The sequence below is a fragment of the Sturnira hondurensis genome, unplaced genomic scaffold (genome assembly GCF_014824575.4).
Source record: "Sturnira hondurensis isolate 20B ecotype Veracruz unplaced genomic scaffold, ASM1482457v3 Scaffold0016663, whole genome shotgun sequence".
Lineage (NCBI taxonomy): Eukaryota > Metazoa > Chordata > Mammalia > Chiroptera > Phyllostomidae > Sturnira > Sturnira hondurensis.
The window spans coordinates 1,072,744-1,091,813 of NW_028089294.1; the positions used below are offsets into that span (position 1 = coordinate 1,072,744).

General features: G+C 37.4%; 1 protein-coding gene across 5 annotated transcripts in view; it reads right to left on the bottom strand.

Annotated features, from left to right (window-relative positions):
* The window catches only part of MAP4K3 (mitogen-activated protein kinase kinase kinase kinase 3), a 126,395-nt gene that overhangs the window by 83,487 nt on the left and 23,838 nt on the right, over positions 1-19,070 (bottom strand). For all 5 annotated transcript variants that reach the window (XM_037066915.1, XM_037066912.1, XM_037066910.1 and 2 more), the window contains exon 2: positions 12,002-12,059. In XM_037066915.1, coding sequence (XP_036922810.1) covers positions 12,002-12,059 — 58 coding nt within the window. The remainder of the gene's footprint in view (positions 1-12,001; positions 12,060-19,070) is intronic.

A 19,070-nucleotide genomic window follows, 5' to 3' on the forward strand; every position in this document is an offset into this window, starting at 1 on the left:
ATCTTAGAACATGACAATACTAAGCAGTCAATAAATGTTAACTACTTGTAGTAGACCAAAGGATGACCCAAAAGGTATCTAGGTCCTAATTCCGGATACCTGGAAACAATATTTATGGAGAAAGGAGTTTCACAGATGTAAGTAAATGTAGGAGCTTTGGGATGGGGGATTTTCCTGAAGGGATACTAGACTATAAAAAGGCAATAAGTAAGATATTGGCTTTGTAGATAAAAGAAGGAGCCAAGAATTAAAAAATGCAAGGAATGCAACTCTAAAAGCTAGAAAAGGCAAGGAAATAGATTCTCTTTTATGAGTCTCCAGAGAGAATACGGCCCTGCTGACACCTCAGTCTTGACCCAGTGACACTCACTTTGGACTTCTGAATTCTAGAACTTTTAAAAAAAAATATTTCATTTATTTATTTTTAGAGAGAGGGGAAGGGAAGGAGAAAGAGTGGGAGAGAAACATCAATGTGCAGTTGCCTCTCATGTGTCCCCTACTGGGGACCTGGCCTGCAACCCAGGCATGTGCCCTGACTGGGAATCGAACCAGTGACCCTTTGCTTCACAGGCCCATGCTCAATCCACCGAGCTACACCAGCCAGGGCTGAATTCTAGAACTCTAAAAGAAGAAATCTGTGCTGTTTCAAGCCACCAAGTGTGTGGTAATTTGCTCACTAGCCACTAGCAAACTAATATACAATTACTACTAAATTATTATTATTACTGTGGCAGAGCTGGCCAGCATTCACAAATAATCTGTGCTCTCCCTTCCACAGTGTGGAAGTTTTTGGTGGGAGGCAACCATCCAGTAAAAGACAACATTTCCAGTCAACAGGAATACTGAGGTGCTCAAGGGGCTTGTTCTCTTCAGTGGGATGTGAGCACATGTACCAGTTGGCTACATGACACTGTGAGGCCTCAGAAAATGTAAGAAGTCTGGGTCCCCGAGTCACTAAAAGGAGGAGTCATCAAACAACTTGAACATCTGCACTAAACAACTATATAAACTTTCAATAAAATGTAATTATATTAAGCCGCTGATATGTTCTAGTTTAGTTAATTACAGCAATAAACATTATTCTAGCCTGTTATGGGCACTTCACTTGTATATCTTCCAGTTTCGACTCTATTTTAAACACAGAGCAGTGGAAATGTCTATCTATGCTATGTGCTAAAATATTTTAATAATAAGACCAGTTTTATTTTACCTTTTGATGTGTGAAACATTCCAAATATGTAACAGATAAACTCCACATCATATGCAGAAACAATAAATAGGATTACAAGTATTTCAGTAATCCACATGGCTCTCTTCCCACAGCTGGTTCTCTTAAACAAGTTGTTTATGACCATCTCAAACTACCAGAGTACTGGGAAATACTGAAATCCAATTATTTTTAAAAGCTATCAGCATATCATGAAATCCAATGGCTGATTTTAGAAATATAAATTAGCCTTAAGTAGTTGTAGTATATAATTATGAAATACTTTTGTAAAACACCAGAACCAATGCCCAATTTTTAGTCTTTGGAAAAAATACTCAAACCATAATTCATACCACACAGAAATATAAAGGAAGTGTCTAATAATCTTGACTTTAAGATATTTCTATCTAAATAACAAAAATAATTATAACAATATTAGTATTTTTAAATATTGTAAACAAAGAAAATCACTTTTCAAATATTTCACATGATGAAAACAATATATAAGCCTATTTATTTGTTTAGCCATATTTTAGTATGAGTTCATGACTAACAGTGGTTAAAAGAAGTATCATATTTGCCTAAATTGTTACGAATCAACTTTGAACTTGGGTTCAACAGGATAAAAAGAAAAAAATCTCCTTGCTGAAACTCAACAGTAAAAGATAAGATAAAACATCCTGTCTGGTGTGCCAAAACAGTTTGTTAGATGATTAGGTTTAGTTTTTGGTTTAAAGAAAACATGATCCCTGCTCCTAAAAAAAACTCCTATTCTGATGCAGTGTTTCTCAACCTTATTTTCCTAATGGCCTCTGACCATGAATTTTAATGCCACGGATATTCTGTATAGCTGCTTATGTACTGTATGTATATTTGTGCTTTATATATAAAGAGTAGGATTTTTTTTTTTTTTACCTCTGAAGAACAGATTCTTCTCCTTTCTCATTTTAAAAGTAGATCTGAGAGAAGATGGTATCCAAGTAGTGAGGAAAGAATGGCTTAACCTGAGATTCCTGACTAATTGGCTGGGTCTTTTTTCTTCCCTGGATCCAGGTCTTCTTCTGAGAGTCAGGTTTACCCATGGAGGTCTGATGGAAGATCCAAAGTAAGGCAGGTACCCATATCTCAAAAGTGAATTCCCAGTACCAGTCCCCTGGATTATATCCCTCCTACTCTACTGAATATTATGGTAGCATTCCTAGAGTTTCTCTATGTAAAGCAGGTCTGCAATAGATTAAAAAACGTTTCTGGCATGGGAACAGAAAAAAAGAAAAATAAAGCAGAGTATAGATTTTAGACTAAGTGAAAAACACAGCAGTAAAAAATTTTCCCTTTTTACTGTGCTTACCAAGAAGAACCACAATCTGTTCCTAATCTGTTAAAAAGAAAATCTCTGTCCATAGGGTGAAGTCTCAACCTTCAGGCTAACATTTATTGTTCTCCATCAACTACCACCAATCCACTTTCCACTATTTCCCACTATGCTTAGAAATATAAATTAGCCTTAAGTAGTTGTAGCACACCACTCTGGTTAAATGAAACAATTTCCCAAATGGGCCTGGCATACCAGTACCACCACTGCTTCCACGCTGCCCTTCTGTTCCCCTATATTGCTGGCACAACAGCCAGCCTTCAAGGCACAGATGCACTGTTCCTTTCTCAGTTACACCAAGTGAGATGAACCTCACAATCTCTGTGGAACCCACTTATGTATATTGGCTATTCTATCCTATTAGTGTCCTTTCACAGGACATCTTGTCTAGATAGCCCCTATACAGGGTATTTCACATGGTGAACAGTCAGAGCCAGCTGTTCAATGAGCTGTGAATTAAGTTTTTCTAGTCACAACCACCACCCTTCCTTATTGCACAGTTCACATACAGACATACACTTTGCTCAGTGGGTGCTACCTACATCAACACCTAGTTTTCACACTGGGTAACAAGCTCCTTGAAGGCAGATACCATGTCTTTTTATCTTCTAATTCAATTAATGCTGAGTAAATATTCATAGTAAAGAGACATAAAAGGTTGGAAATGAGGAAGAAATTGCAGATGCATTAAAAAGTCGTTATTTGGCCCTGGCTGGTGTAGCTCAGTGGATTGAGTGCGGGCCAGCGACCCAGAGTATCAGCGAACCAGAGTATCGTGGTTTGATTCCCAGTCAGGGCACATGCCTGGGTTGCAGGACAGTTCCCAGCAGGGGATGCATGAGAGGCAAATATACACTGATACTTCTCTCCCTCTCTCCTTCCCTTCCCCTCTAAAAATAAATAAATAAAAATTTAAAAAACAGTCGTTATTTGCTTTTGTATTTTTGAACATTATTACTTTTATGTGTATAAACTTCTATAGTCAGCCTCAAGCCCATAAAATGGCTCTAATATATTAAAGTGCAGCTAAGCAATCCATGATTATCCTTATAATTATCATGAATGATGTAACAACAGCTTTCTTCACGGTGGCAGTAAACACAGAGCAGCCCTGAACAAACAACTGGTGGTAAGGGATCTGCTGAAGTGCTCCAGGGAGAGAAGGAATCACAGCCAGAAGAATAACTACCCTGGTGTTTTGTCAGTCTACGATGAAAACAAAGGGGAGGAGCACCTCCCCCACCTCTCAGGACAGAAAAAACTAATGTCAAAAACTGGCAAGAAAGATTTGTAAAATATAGCTTTGGACATAAGTAGTAAATGCTGCTCTCATGGAAATAAAACATAATACCCTATTTTCTCATTATGAATTTCCTACTCATCAATCTCAGTATATTTCACTGTGTTTGAAAAGGAATGAGTTTCCCCATTTAAAAGGAACAAGTTTCTCCCCCAAGTTGCTACTTAATCAGTTATCTGTTTTTATATTCTACTCTAATAACCAGGACTGCAAGTGAGTCATTTTAAACAACTTTAATTAAATACCATTTTTTTAAAGTAAAAAACTAAAAAACAATGGGCCAAGAATCAGAGGAATCAGATTCACAAAAAAGATATGTGACTTTTGGAGCAAGTTATAAATACTGTTACCTATTTTCCTGCAATATTAAGTGTGTTAGGCTTAAGAGATGTTCACACAACACCTCCCCATCACCAGTTATTTCCTATAACAAAAGTTTTCAAAGTTGTAAAACATCTGACAACCACTGAGACAGATGACCTAGAAAGTTCCTTATGGCTCTAAAATTCTGACTTTAGCCCTGGCTGGTGTGGCTCAGTGGACTGAGAGCTGGCCTGCAAACCAAAGGGTAATCAGTTCAATTCCCAGTCAGGGCACATGCTGGGATGCAAGCCAGGTCCCCAGTAGTGGGTGCGTGAGAGACAACCACATATTGATGTTTCTCCCTTCTCTTCCTCCCTCCCTTCCCCACTCTCCAAAAATAAATAAATAAATAAAATCTTTAAATAAAATAAAACAAAATAAAATTATGACTTTAAAACATAGAAAGAAAAATAAAAGACTCAAAAAGAGATCCATTCGTGGGAGAAGTACTGTCTGAGGCTCTACCTGTGTTGTTACTCCAGACTGATACATCGCCAGGCAGCTTTTCACTCTCTCTGTTCGTTACTTGAGATTACTGTCTCCATTGTATGCCAGAGTGTGAAGGACAGCTTGCTAATTAAACTGATTACATTATACTATTCATAAAGAAGTTTATTTGCTGGTTTATCTTTTAGTTTGTTTATGATGCATCAATTTCACCACAAAAGATGTCCAATTTGAGCAAATGTACTTATTGGTTTTGAAGAAACACATCTTACCTCAATGAAGTTCACTTAGTACTCCTTAAATGTGAATAAAACTCACTTAGCTTGTTAAGTGGTGGTTTTACCACTAAAGATTTTTCATATACTGCCCTTGCTGGTGTGGCTCAGTGGACTGAGTGCAAGCCTGTGAACCAAAAGGTGACCAGTTTGATTCCCAGTCAGGGCACATGCCTGAGGTGTGAGCCAGGTCCCACTTAGGGGCATGCGAGAGTTAACTAACTGTTTTATCTCTTGCACATTAATGTTTCTCTTCCTCTCTTTCTCCTTCCCTTCCCCCTTTTCTAAAATTAAATAAGTAACATCTTTAAAAAAGAAACTCATACACTAGCTCTCAAAAACTATACTCGTATATATATATTTTTAACTAAACGAATATCCAGCAAACCTGACAACACAGTTTCTACACCACTGCCACCTTCCAAGAGAAGTGAAAGAGGAGGCTACGTTGCCAGGGCTCACATCTCAGCTTGCCACTAATCAGGGCAAGTTATTTAAACTTTCAGTGCTTCTGTTTCTATACCTTTAAAAACAGAACAATAATACTGAATATAAGGACTGAGTCAACAAATGTAAAGCACTTAGAACAGAGCCTGGCACAAAGTATGAATAAATGTTTGCTATTTATTAGCAAAACATGTCAGAGTTTAAACCAACCCATCTCTAACGTATCTCTCAATCTTCCTAGTCTCCTATCCCCTTCATTACCATATTTTGGACTATAAGATGCACCCCCAAACTGGGAGAAAAGGGGGTACATCTTATAGTCTGAATGCCACATACCTGGCTCGCTGTGGGGAGGGGGGGAGGAGGTGGAGTGGGGCCTATGTTATTTATGCTATTAAATATTTTACCACACTTTTTGCTTCAAAAAAATTTTCCCTTATTTTCCTCCTCTAAAACCTAGGTGCGTCTTATGGTCCAGTGTGTCTTACAGTCCGAAAAATTCCATAATTTGGTTTATCCAATAAATATTTACGGAGTGTCTATTAGGTGCCAGACATGTATGAAGAACCAGGGAACCTTGCAGTAAAGAAGATGAATATGAAGTGTGCCCTCATAAAAACTGGCCTAGCAAAGACTTTCACGTCACTACATTCTTCTTACCAATACTATTTTTTTTCCCTATAAACATGTCCTTGTTACTTTTCTCCAAGAACTGCTATTATCAAGAAGTGAGATCCTTTACCACAAGGGCTATTTCTTGATGCTGACAATGCTAGTGGCTAACTAAGAAGGGTCTTAACAACAAAGTCAAAAAATACTTGCGGCAGTCCCCCAATTCTTGTTTCTATAATACATATATTTCTACACTATATTTTATCATTGAGGTCCCACTACTGTTTAACTGTCTATTTTTCCCTTCAATTGTCAATTTTTGCTTCACATATTTTGGGGCCTTGTTTTTAAGTGTTAGTATTGTTTCCTACTCTTTTTCACTAACAACATACAGAATTTACATTCTAGGGTTCTTTTTTCTTATTCTACACTTTGCAAAGGAAGTGACAGTGTGAAGTATTTGTCTTTCTCTGTCTAGCTTATTTCACTTAGCATACATAATATCCTCAATGTCCATCCGTGCTATTGTAAATGGAGAAAATTTGCCTTCTTTCCTACGGCTGAATAATATTCCACTGAATATGCATACACCACATCTTCTTTATCCATTGACCTGCTGATGGGTGCTTAGGTTGTTTTCTTATCTTGACTACTGTGAGTAATGCTGCAGAGAACACGAGAGTGCAGATATCTCTTCAATATCCTGTTTTCATATCCTTTGGATAGACACCCAGAAGTGGAACTGCTGGATCATACGGTAGTTCTATTTTCTACCTTTTTTTTAGGAACCTCCATAATGTTTCCATAGTGGATGCACTACGGGAATTTACATTCCTAGCAACAGTACACAAAGGGTCTCTTTTCTCCACATCCTCGCCAACAGTTGTTATCTCTTGTCCCTCTTATGATAGAAAACTAAAAAGCTTCTGCACAGCAAAAGAAACCATCAACAAAATGAAAAGGCAACCTAGAAAATGGGAAAAAGTATTTGCAAATTATACATCTGATAAGAAGTCAATATCCAAACTACATAACAAACTCATACAACTCAATGGCTAAAAAACAAAACAAAACAAATGCAATCTAATTAAAAAATGGGCAAAGGATCTGGATAAGGCATTTTCCCCAGGAATACATACAAATGGCCAACAGGTACCTGAAAGGTACTCAATATCACTAATCATCAGGAAACAGAAATCAAAACTACAGTGAGCCATCACCTCACACCTTTATGCTGGCTTCATCAAAAAGACAAGAGATAACAAGTGTGGGTAAATATTTTGCTGTGAAGACCTCAGGACTACAATGTCATTTGTAACACACCAGGAAAATGTAAGCTCTATTAGAAGTCATAGTCTTAAAAAGAAAACTGGACTTTCTTTTTTACCGGTATATTATAGGAAAGCAATAATTATTAAATTTGTGTTAGCAACATTTCAAGTAAAGTATCAGGAGTCACTGGTCTGCATTACACATTCGGAATTAAGAAGATTATGCAAGAGGATGAGGTTATGGAGTGATATATCTGGGTACCGCTTTTCTATATCCTGTAATAGTACTTCTGCCTTTCATTAAACATTTATCATAGTATTTGTTTTTTTAAACCTACTTTATGAGTAAGGCTGAAGATAAATTATGAATATATGCTTGTTAACCTCTGAGACTGTGGGGAAAAGGTAGCATGGATGTATAATTAACTTAACAGGACAGGAAATTCACTAATGAGCAGTTTTAAAAATAGAGACAAGTTTACCTATCTTGGAGTAGTACCTAATTCCCTTAACACTAATTTCCTAATAACTTTAATTTCTAGTGAAAAGATCTTTTAACAGGTGAAAATTAATGTCATTGCTTTCAAATGTTCTAATGATAGCTCTTGAATAGTATCGCTATGTTAATAGGAATAATAAAAAATGGTTGATTTCCAAATTCAATTACACACCTAACACTGTTTAACAGTCCCGTCATTGGTAACTAGTCAGCTCCTCCTTCCATTCCCCGTAGTGGCTCTTGCAACAGTGAAAGTTATCACCACTGTTCTTCAGATATCCTACTTACCAACTTCTGCTTCACTCTTAGCTAAGGACCTTTATTTAATAATTATTGCATTCATATAATATTCCTCTTCCTCCATCTGAGAAAATGGAGACCCTGTTGTAAAGATTTTTTTTCACTACCCTCTCCTCAACTTTAAAGCTAATCTATATTTGTGCTCAAACTTGGCCCTTTCCAGAGATATGATCCCAAAGGTGGTACTCTCCTACTTTTCAGAAGAGGCACCTCTTGATCCTATCTCTTTCCAAGATCTCAAAATCCTGATCCATCATTTATGTTCTCTTCACCACCACTCACTTTTGCCCACAGCCTACAAATATGCTCAAACTTACTTCGATGTAAAAACTTTCCCTTAGCCTTGCTTATTCGATATTAAACCAGTCCCCCTATTACTTTTCACAGCCAAATTTCTTTTAAAAACTTTGAGCTACGATTCCTTTTCCTTACTTCCATTACTTCTTTACTTCCATTCCGTCCTCACTTAATCCACTCCAATCTATTTTTCATCCAACTACTACTGAAATTACTCTCACAAAGGTCCATGTCATTTTAAGACCCAAATTGAAGGCCTCTTATGAATCCTCACCCTCTCTGATATTTCAGCAGCATTTGATACTAGTGACCCCTCTTTCCTTTTGAAACTCTCCAACTGCAACTACAACAAACACGAGTGATTTTCAGATCAATGCCTCCGGCCAACATGTCTCCCGGGAGCTCCAGGTCTGTAGCTCAAATTGACAACTGTACAGCACAGGGTAGAGCAGAAGTAGGTTTACAGTTGTTTGTATGGAAAATACTACAAGTAATAAGAATAAACTGTGTTTCTTATACTTACAACTGTAAGCCTACTTTGCCCTAATCCTGTACATATACAATCTCCAAATACCACATAAGCAATGTATCTCAAATGAATGGAAATGCGTTCTTTCTCTTAATTCTACCTCCTAAATATCCCTCAGTTTCAGTCCCACTATAACTACCTGGTTCAAATCCTCATAATAACCCACAAACTGCCTCTCTGGGCAGAACTCTGCTTGAGGCTACGACAGCCATTCCTTCCTTCTCCTCAGACCCACAGCCACCCAGCTGAAGACCACATTTCCTAGCTTCTTTGTGTCTGTGTGGCCACCTAGGGAAGTTCCCAGGGACAGAAAATGAGCAGAACTGGTATGTGACGTCTTTAAAAGAAAAATTTCTTGCCTTAAAATACCTGTCTCTCTCCCACCAAGCTAACAATGGACACACAAGGGACCTATCCTCATATGAGTAAGATGAACGGGTGCCCTACTGGGCGACGGCACACAGAGGGAGGAACAGGCACCCCCAAATAATCTCGTGGGACAGAACTGAACTACCAACCCAGACTCACCTGAGAATTGTTCCATGAGAGAGAAATAACTGTCTACCTTGTTTAGGTCACTTTACTTTGGGTTTCTTTGTTATAGTATTTAACCTGAACCCTAATCTAATTCTCCTGCCCTTCTAGATAAATCTCTTAACTTGTTTCCTGTATTAACTTATATTTCAATACATCTGCCACATTACTATCAGTTATTTTTAAAAATATAGGCTAAATATTAGTCTTCTCCCTCATAACCTTTTTACAAAACTTCAAACTGTTTTCCAAAGTGAACGCACCATTTTACAGCCCCCAAAGCAGTGCATGAGGGTTCCTGTTTGTGGTTATATTTTCCCCTCTTTCCTTTGGTCCTAGACTCGGAAACATTGAGGGCTGAAATGACACACCACTAGCAGAAGGACGGAGGGTAGTGAGTGTAAAGGAAACAAAGCTCAACGTATCTTGAAAACTGCACTCCTCTCACTACTACCAGCAGCTACTCACTGTGGTGAGTACGTACTACTCTGTACCAAGCACTATTTTATGTGCTTTAGGTATATCAGCTCATTTAATCTCTACAACAACCTTAAGAGAACATTATTATCATCCCCATTTTAGAGATGAGGAAACAGGTCCAGAAAGCTTAGACAATATGGTCAAGCTAGGACTAGAACCAAAGTAGTTTTAGAGTCTATGCTCTTAACCACTAGGCCATATACCTCAAACTCCAAACAAAAAATTAAATTTAAAAATTCAGGTGGCTTCTATGAAAATATTCTAGGAATATTCTAGGAATATTCTAATATTCTATGTTAATATTCTAGGAATCCAATATTAACTAAATTTAAGTATATATTTAATAACATGGTAATATCCCTTGTTATCTCTGGGTGTTAGAATACCAATAAGTCTTCTTTTTATTTAATTGTTTTTTCTACTTTTATTACAATGATAAATATATGCACAGCAGTGTTCAAGACTGACAGCATAACGTGAACATTCCACTGATCAAAAAAATAACTTGATGAACAATAAAGATTTTTCAAGTTTCTAATTTTTAAGGGAAATTTTAAGACATATGAATGAGTACTATGTACCAGGCCCTTGGTTCAGTTCTGTGTACACAAAGTTAATTAAAACATAAAACCAAAGAAAAGCAGTTCTAGATTAATAATATAGCCGTGGTTAAGGGCTATACCCAAGTTATTCCCACAGAGTCATCTTAATTAGACCAGAGGTCAAGGAAGACTTCTTGATAGAGAAGGCACCAAATTGATTTGAGACTGATGTATGTACAAACTACTGCTGATTTAGAGAGTATTGCATCAAGTAACTATTTCTTAATGATTAAAAATGAAGACCCTGATTAAAATGCCAAATCTTTTTTTAAATCTCAGACTTCACCAATTTCAAACACCCTACTTAAGTTTCTCATAAACTGAACAGCATGGGACTCAGAGAAAATAAAAAAGTATCTTGTGGTGTTAGGATGTAATTAGACTACACAAAATCTGTAAATACATAAAACTGGGAAAAAGTACCTTTTTATTCATTATATTTCAGTGTGGTTTGATCACAGTCAACACATCCTTCAAATTTCATCTTAATGATACTTCTAAAAAGTCTGCTGACAACCCCAACCAGGGGTGAGCGCAACACAGCAGCAGGTGGCCTGCTTTGCTAAGAACGGGTTTTCCATTTTAGGAGGGAGAAAGGAAGAAGAGAGAGGGTGGACTCTATACAAAGACAACATGTGGTCCAAAAGCCTAAAATATTTTACGATTTATCCTTTTTACAAAAGAAGTTCCCACTCTTGAGCATATTTCTCTTGCACTGAAGCTAAAATCTGTTTTACTAATAAATTTGTATTACGTTTGTAATGAAAGAAGCCATCAGAAAAGCACTATCGTTGCTACTGAACTCAGTCTAGACGCCAGCACAATTTTTTGCTGATGACAGAAGGCGAAAAGGAAAAAAGGGGGTTTTCAGAGAAGATAAACAAGAGCGTACAGTTAGTTCGGAAAGATGTGTTTTTTACAGGAGGTGGGAGGAATTCAGGAGTAGAATATGGTGGTTAACGCTGACAAAAAATATGGAGTAATCTTAGGGGCTTTACAATAAGCTGCTCAAGTTGGAAAGTATCTATGAAGATAAATTGTGAGAACTAGGTCTACTGAGAAAAGTGAGACTCAAGAAGTGAAGTTACTTGCCCAAGTTCACAGAGCAAGTGAGTGGCACACAAAGACTGGACTACAACCACCTGAATACCAGTTCACTTCTTTCCACTGCATCACACTGTCCCCTCCAAGGACAACGTTACCACTATCGATTTGTGACAAGTCTGCTCCACTGAGTTCAGAAGGAATAAAGCCTCTTTAGGAATTCTCCCCCTGCCCCCAATTATTAGTAATTTTTTTTAGGGATGAGATAGCTACAGGTCTCAAAGAGGAGTAGGAAAAGAGTAGATACCAGTTCTATTTCCCTGAAGATACTGGGAACAAGAGAATGTTAACCAAACACCATTAACATAGCCTTAAAGATATCTATTGGTGTACAGCAATAAGAAACATCAAATTTCAATTACCTGGTTCCAATTTTATTACTTTAATTGCTGTCAATTCACCAGTGTTAACATTCCGTGCCTAAAAAGAAGAAAAGATAATTGTGAAAAAAAAAGCTTTCATTAAAAACTTTATAAAATGTCATTAGCTGTTTATGGTCAGTTATATGAAATGTTTCTTAAACAACTGCAAAACTGATTTATTTACAAAACAAACACTATGCCCTTTACAATGAATTTCATTATTAATGCAACTATAAATTTAATAATATTAGTAATAACAACTAATACACACATAGGCCTTGTTACGTGCCAGGCACTATTCTTTTTTTATATTAATTCATTTAATCCTCAAAACAATCTTATGAAGTGGATACTAACTTTATTCCCGTGTTGCAGGTGGGAAAACAGAAGCACAGAAGAGTTCAAGGACTTGCCAAGGCCATACAGCTGGTAAGCAACAGCACTGGGATTCCCACCCAGGCAGCCTGACTCCAGAGCCTGAGCTGTGTGCATTTATTTATTTTAAAGATTTTGTTTATTTATTTTTAGAAAGAGGGGAAGGGAAGGAGAAAGAGAGGGAGAGAAACATCAGTGTGTGGTTGCCTCTTGCACAGCCCCTCTTGGGGACCTGGCCCGCAACCCAGGCCTGTGCCCCAACTGGGAATGGAATTAGCAACCCTTAGGTTCACAGCCCCGCGCTCAATCCACTGAGCCACACCAGCCAAAGCCAGAATCTGGGCTTTAAAGCATTACACTCTATTGCCATCCATTCAGCCTGGTTAAATTTTTTAATTTATTAACTATTCTTAAGTGTGTTCATTTAAAAACCTCAGAATATAAAAAGTTAACACAATTATATAACCATGAAAATAGCCCTCATGTATCTGTTAAAACACACCTGATGGTAACAATTGAATCAGTGAGTTCAATACAAACCAAATATATTTTTATAAGCCATATATTAAAAATCATTTTATAAATTATAAGTGACAGAAACTGTTCAATTTGTATAAATATGGCACTTTTCTTTGTCAATTTAAACTGTTTTATAATAGAATCAGAACTTCTAAACTCTTTTAAACTGTTGTAACTTATATTTGGGATATTAATTAAAATGTAATAAATTTTATATCAAACAATAAAGGCCAGCGTGTGTGATTCCTTGATTACAGAAAGGTGCATTCACGTGACCAGAATTATTCTTAGCTGCTACACCCCTACTGATGAAGTGGTGACGATCAGTGAGCCGCCCACAAGGGACTGCGACAGCACTGACAGTGGACCCTCCTGCGGAAACTGAGGCACTAAAAGTATCAGCCAAGGGTCTAGAAAGGTAGGCCGATAAGAAGACACAGCCACTGCCGAAATGTGAAATTTAACCTTTTACCTAAAAACAAAAACAAAAACAAAGGTATTAAAAGATTCCCCCTACACAATTTTTTTAAAAAAATTAAAACAAGATTTGCAGGGAAAGTTCTTTCCTTCAGAAAAAATACCCATTACTAATTAACACTTATGATACGAACTTACGATAGGCAGTATAAAACAGACTTGAACAGTTATTCCAAACTAAATTTAATTTTCATTAAATGTGACAGACATTTCAAATAATGCTAGATTAAGTATTTTCCCATTCCTATGATGATAATATACACACAAACACACAATGAATTAAAAATAAAATCAGAATAACACTATTCTGGAAGCATTTTGTATAGGAGGGAGAGTGCATCTGTAAAATATTCAGGTGTATTGCACAATGTTAGCGATGAACCTTCTCAAACGCTGTAAAAACTACTTGCCTTTTCTCACACTGCAGTATCTTTTCTCTGTTAGTCTCCTCCTTGATACTGATAATCCATCCTTCAAGGCACATTTTTGGCAAGTAACTACTCTCTCCAATTCTTAATTCTCCATTTTAAAATCCTGCCATGTTTTATTTTGTTCATTAAAAAGAAATTGAGAGTATGAGTGATTTCATTAAGAAACAGCTGAGAAAATGTAAACCCTCAGAAAGCTAGAACGATTTTTATAGATGAAATTTTGTTCCCATTAACCACAAGAGGGCACACTCTCTACTGCCAATAGTGCCTGTCCAAAATGGCTGCTTTTGAATACAATTTTTCAAAATTAAATCAGGTCAGAATTTTCCAAAGGTGTAACAGCTTTAAGATTATGGTTCTCTAGAATCAATAAGAAATCAAGATAGCTAAAATGATCACGCTATTTCTGCTTTATGAAATATTTTCTAATATGTAACTTGACAGAATTAAGATCACGTACAAAAAGGGAAGAAAAAATGTTAAATGGTTATTAAATAAATTTAAGCTTTTACACATCAAAATTCATGATTAATAAAAGGTCTTTAAAGCATATGAGTCATCCAAAACCTTGGTCTTTTGGATAAAATAGGTAATAGTTATCTGCCTCTAAATTTACAATGGTCAAGGTGACAAACTGAGATAAATTTAAAAATGTTATCTCTAATACCCTGTAACTGCTATTCTTTCTTAATCACCTAGAGCAGTTTGTTAAGGGGGAAAAACATGAACAAGGTAAATAGTGTGTAATATTAGCATGTAGAGAGTTAAAAATTCTTAACTGAGTATCAGTAATGTGAAGTTCTCGGACTTGCTCAGGGCAGAAAGCCGAAGGTAAATACTCTAAGGATCTAGATGTCTTCCACTGCGCTGCTGACCTGACTACCACTCCTCACATGCCCCCCAGGTGGTGCTCAGATCACGCTTTTGAGTTTAAAACTCTTCAGGGACACACACCAATGCTTTAAAGACAAAAATTCGTATTTCCTGTCAGAGAAGTTAAATTTTCCACTAAATATAGCACTTGGAATATAATTTAAATACCATAAAGCCTACTCTTTTAATATGTACAATCTAGTGGTTTTTAGAATACTCAGTTACGTAACCAACATTACTATGTAAGTCTGGAATGTTTTCATCACCCCAAAAAGAAACCCCAGGCCTACCAAGCAGCCATTCCCTGGGATTCCGCCCCCTCCTAGTCCCTGACAGCTACTGGGGCACCTTCTGCCTGCGCATTGGACTGACTATTCTGGACATTTCACATCAATAGGAAAATGTGGTCCTCTCACCAAGCATAACATTTTCAGGGTCATTCATATTGTACCATGTTTCACTACTTTATTACTTTTGTTGCCAAATAATATTTTATTGTATGGAAATACCACATTTTGTTTATCCGTCTATCAGTTGAAGGATATTTTAGTTGTTCCCACTTTTTGGCTGTACAAACAATGCTTCTATGAATATTAGTGTACAAATTCTTGTGTGGACCTATGTTTTCAATTCTTCAGGGTACAGACCTAAGAGCAGAATCTCTGAATCATATGGTGCCTCTATGTTTAGCTTTTTTATGAACTGTTTTCCCAAATGGCTGCACCACTTTATGTTGTCACCAGCAATGTATAAGGGTTTCAATTCTTCACATCCTTGCTAGTATTTGTTATTTCTGTCATTTTTATTTTAGCTATCCTAGTGGGTGAGAAGTGGTATCTCATTATGGCTTACCTTGCAATTCACTAATGACTAAAGATGCTGAGCGTCTTTTCATCATACCTTATTGCACATTAGGATATCTCCTCTGAAGAAATGTCTATTCAAGTCTTTGCCCATTTTAAATTGCATTGTTTGTCTTTTCATTGTTGTATTTTAAAAAATTCTTTATAGATCCTGATATATCTCCTACCAGTTACATGATCTGTAAATATTTAATCTCATTCTGTGGGTGGTCTTCATTTTTTTTATTGTATCCTTTGAAAAAATTTTTTAAAATTTTGATGAAGTCCAACTTACCTATTATTTTGTTGCTTGTGCTTTTGATATTGTAGCAAAGAAGCCATTTCCTAATCCAAGGTCACAGTGATTTTTTTCCTATGTTTTCCTCTAAGTGTTTTATAGTTTTAGCTCTTCCATGTAAACCTATGACCCGTCTTGAGTGAATTCTTCTATGGTGTCAGGTAGGGCTCCAATTTCATTCTTTTGAATGTGGATCCATATTGTGAAATACAACACTTTGACTATAAAACCCTATTCCATTTAGCCCCTGTCCATCCTTCCAGTCATTCCCTAATTTGCACTTTATGCTTTAGCCAAACTAAACAACTTGCCACTCTCCAATGCTTTCTACACTTTTGCACTTCAGCACATGCTCGGTAGCCAAACGCTTGCCCCAACTCCGTCCCTTGGCCTATCTCCTAGAGATCTTACCACTTTCCACAAGCTTTCCCCTAACTCCTATTCTGGTTTAGGCACCACGCCCCCACCCCCACCCCACCCCCAGCACATACTCCCATAATCCTGGGTAATCTTTCTCAAATGGGTGTGGGGCCTGGTGAGCAAAACCCTGCAGCTCTGGAACTGATTTCAGTTTAGAGGGGCTTTTGAAAACTATTGTGGTTCAAAGATGTCTCAGAATTCAGTTTGGTTCCGTTAGCTTTTAGAAACCATTCACATTAGAAGTAGTTTGGAAAAGAATTTTTCTGAGATGACTTCACGCGGACTACCGCATCATCTCTAACTATCAGACTGGTAGTCCTCCAGTGAGAGCTGGAATAATCAAGAAGCAATGATCAAGAGGCAAAGACAAAACACAAAAAAGTACAGTCATTATTAATAAGAAAAAAACTTGACTCTCTACTATCACCAAGCACCTCTGAGTATTCAAAACTTAATCTTTAGAAAGCATTGTCCGACACGAATACAAAGAAAGGTTCTAACACGGGAGTGAAGAAAAGCAAAGTTTAATTCTAGCTCTGCCAATAACAAGTAATGGGATCTGAGTGAGTAATTTCCCTCGTATCTTCTCCCCAACTCTCTCCTTCCAGGTAAAAAGAAAATAAAATTTACAAAATAGAAAGAGACTTTTCCAAGGTTTTAATTCTTAAAATCAATGTTTACATTATATAATTGAAGTCTAAACTATCAGATTCCATGTAGAACCCAGCTGGCTGATTACAGAATAATCATATGAGAAGTTCAAGAACAAAACAAAACACTGCCACTGATTTTGAATCAACAGATTTATGGTGGGACCCAGGAATCTGTATTTAAGGCTACCATTCTGATGTTCAGCCAGGTTTGGGGACTTGGTCTAAGGCACTAAGCCATTTGAATTTTCTAAAGTATAAATACCAATTTCTAAGTCTGAAAGGGGTATTACAGGGATGGTTTCATGAAGAAGATACGATTCAAGCAGAGGTTTGAAAAATGGGCCGGGTTAGAAAAAACACCTAAGAGGGATGGGAAAGAGGCAGAGAAATAAAAGCATGAGCAAAGGCACAGGGACAGAAAACAGGCTATTTTGAGTGTACTGGGTGTGCCAAACTTCAGGGTACCTCCCATATAAATACTCCCTTTCAGAGGAAAATGGCTAACCCAGAGCCACTGCTAAAGAAATCGTTTTGTTTGCTTTCCTACAGTTACCACAGGGGCAACCTGGAATAAGTATGAGCCTACCACAGGGGCAACCAATTTACAGGAAGACTAATAGCCAGGGTGATAGACATCCCTGATGTGCCCAAGATATTCCCAGTCCAGGCCCATTGTCCAAGCAGGCCAATAGTGGCCACTTTCACTCTCAAAATTACAATTAAAATTTTATTTTATTTGGTAATCTTAATGATAAATTATAAGGTCAATCTTAAATTATAAGATCTGAGCTGATGTGAAAAAGGAAAATATACCTATCAGATTCTCAAAAATACGGGTCAGCAAACATGCATTGTTAATAAATAAAGTTAATTGGAACACAGCCATGTTCATTAGTTTAAGTATTAATCTCTATGGCTGCTTTTACAATACAGCAGTAGAACCGAGTAGTTGACTAAGATGGAGACCAAACGGCCAACGAAGCCTCCAATATTTACTTCCCGGCCCTCTACTGAAAAAACTCAGTCCCTGGTACAAAACGGCACTATCCAATACAACTCTCTGCACCACTGGAAATGCTCCGTATCCGCAGGGTCCAATACAGTAGTAGCCCCATGTCACATGTAGCTATGGACACACTGAAATGTGGCCAGGATAACTACAGAACTAAATTTTATTTAAATCATTTATGTATGAAATAAGTTATTTAAATTCAATTTTCTAAATTAAGATATCACTGGCATCTAACCCTGGATCAGTTGTTTGTGTACGACATAATGGTACGACATAATGATCTAATATACGTATAGGTAACAAAATGATTACAAGAATAAATTTAGTTAACACACGTCCCATGATCCACAGTTACACCTTTTTTTTCTTATCCTGATAATTTAAGATTTACTCTCTTAGTATCTTTCAATACACATACACGACAGTACTGTTCACTATAGACACCATGTTGTATATTACGTCCCCAGAATTTATGTAACTAGGGGAAAATCCACTTTTGAAAATTTAGTTCTGGCTGTCCGAACACATGTAGAGGTTTGTGCAAACACCATCACCACCATCTGGAAACAGAGAGGTCCCACCACCACAAAACACCCTTGAACGTTATATTCTTCCCTTACCCCACCACCCAACAATCACTGTTTTGTTCTTCGCCAGTAGTTTTGTCTTTTCAAGAATTTCATATAAATTAGGACTTCTGGCCAAGGCGTAGGTAGATACACTTTGCCTCTTTGCACAACCAATGAAGGACAACTACAAATTTAAAAAGAAAAAATAACCAGAAATGCCAGAAAACTGAACGGTATGGAAGTCCAACAACCAAGGAATTAAAGAAAAAATATTCATCCAGACCAATAGGACGGGTGGAGACCGACAGCCTGGGTAGAAACGACTCATGGCAAGTAGGCGGCTGGTGGACCAGGCCAGGCGGCAGCTGGCAGAGTGGGTGGTCCCACATCTGCATGGAGATAAACCTGGAGGAGTAAGTGGGGAGCAAGACAGACTGCACAACCCAGGGTTCCAGTGTGGGGAAATTAAACTCAGAAGGTCTGGCAGAAAAAATCAATGGGGGTTGTGGCAGCAGGAGAAACTCCCAGCCTCACAGGAGAGTCTGCCAGAGAGACCGACTGAGTCCTAGAATGTACACAAACCCACCCACCAGAAGGTAA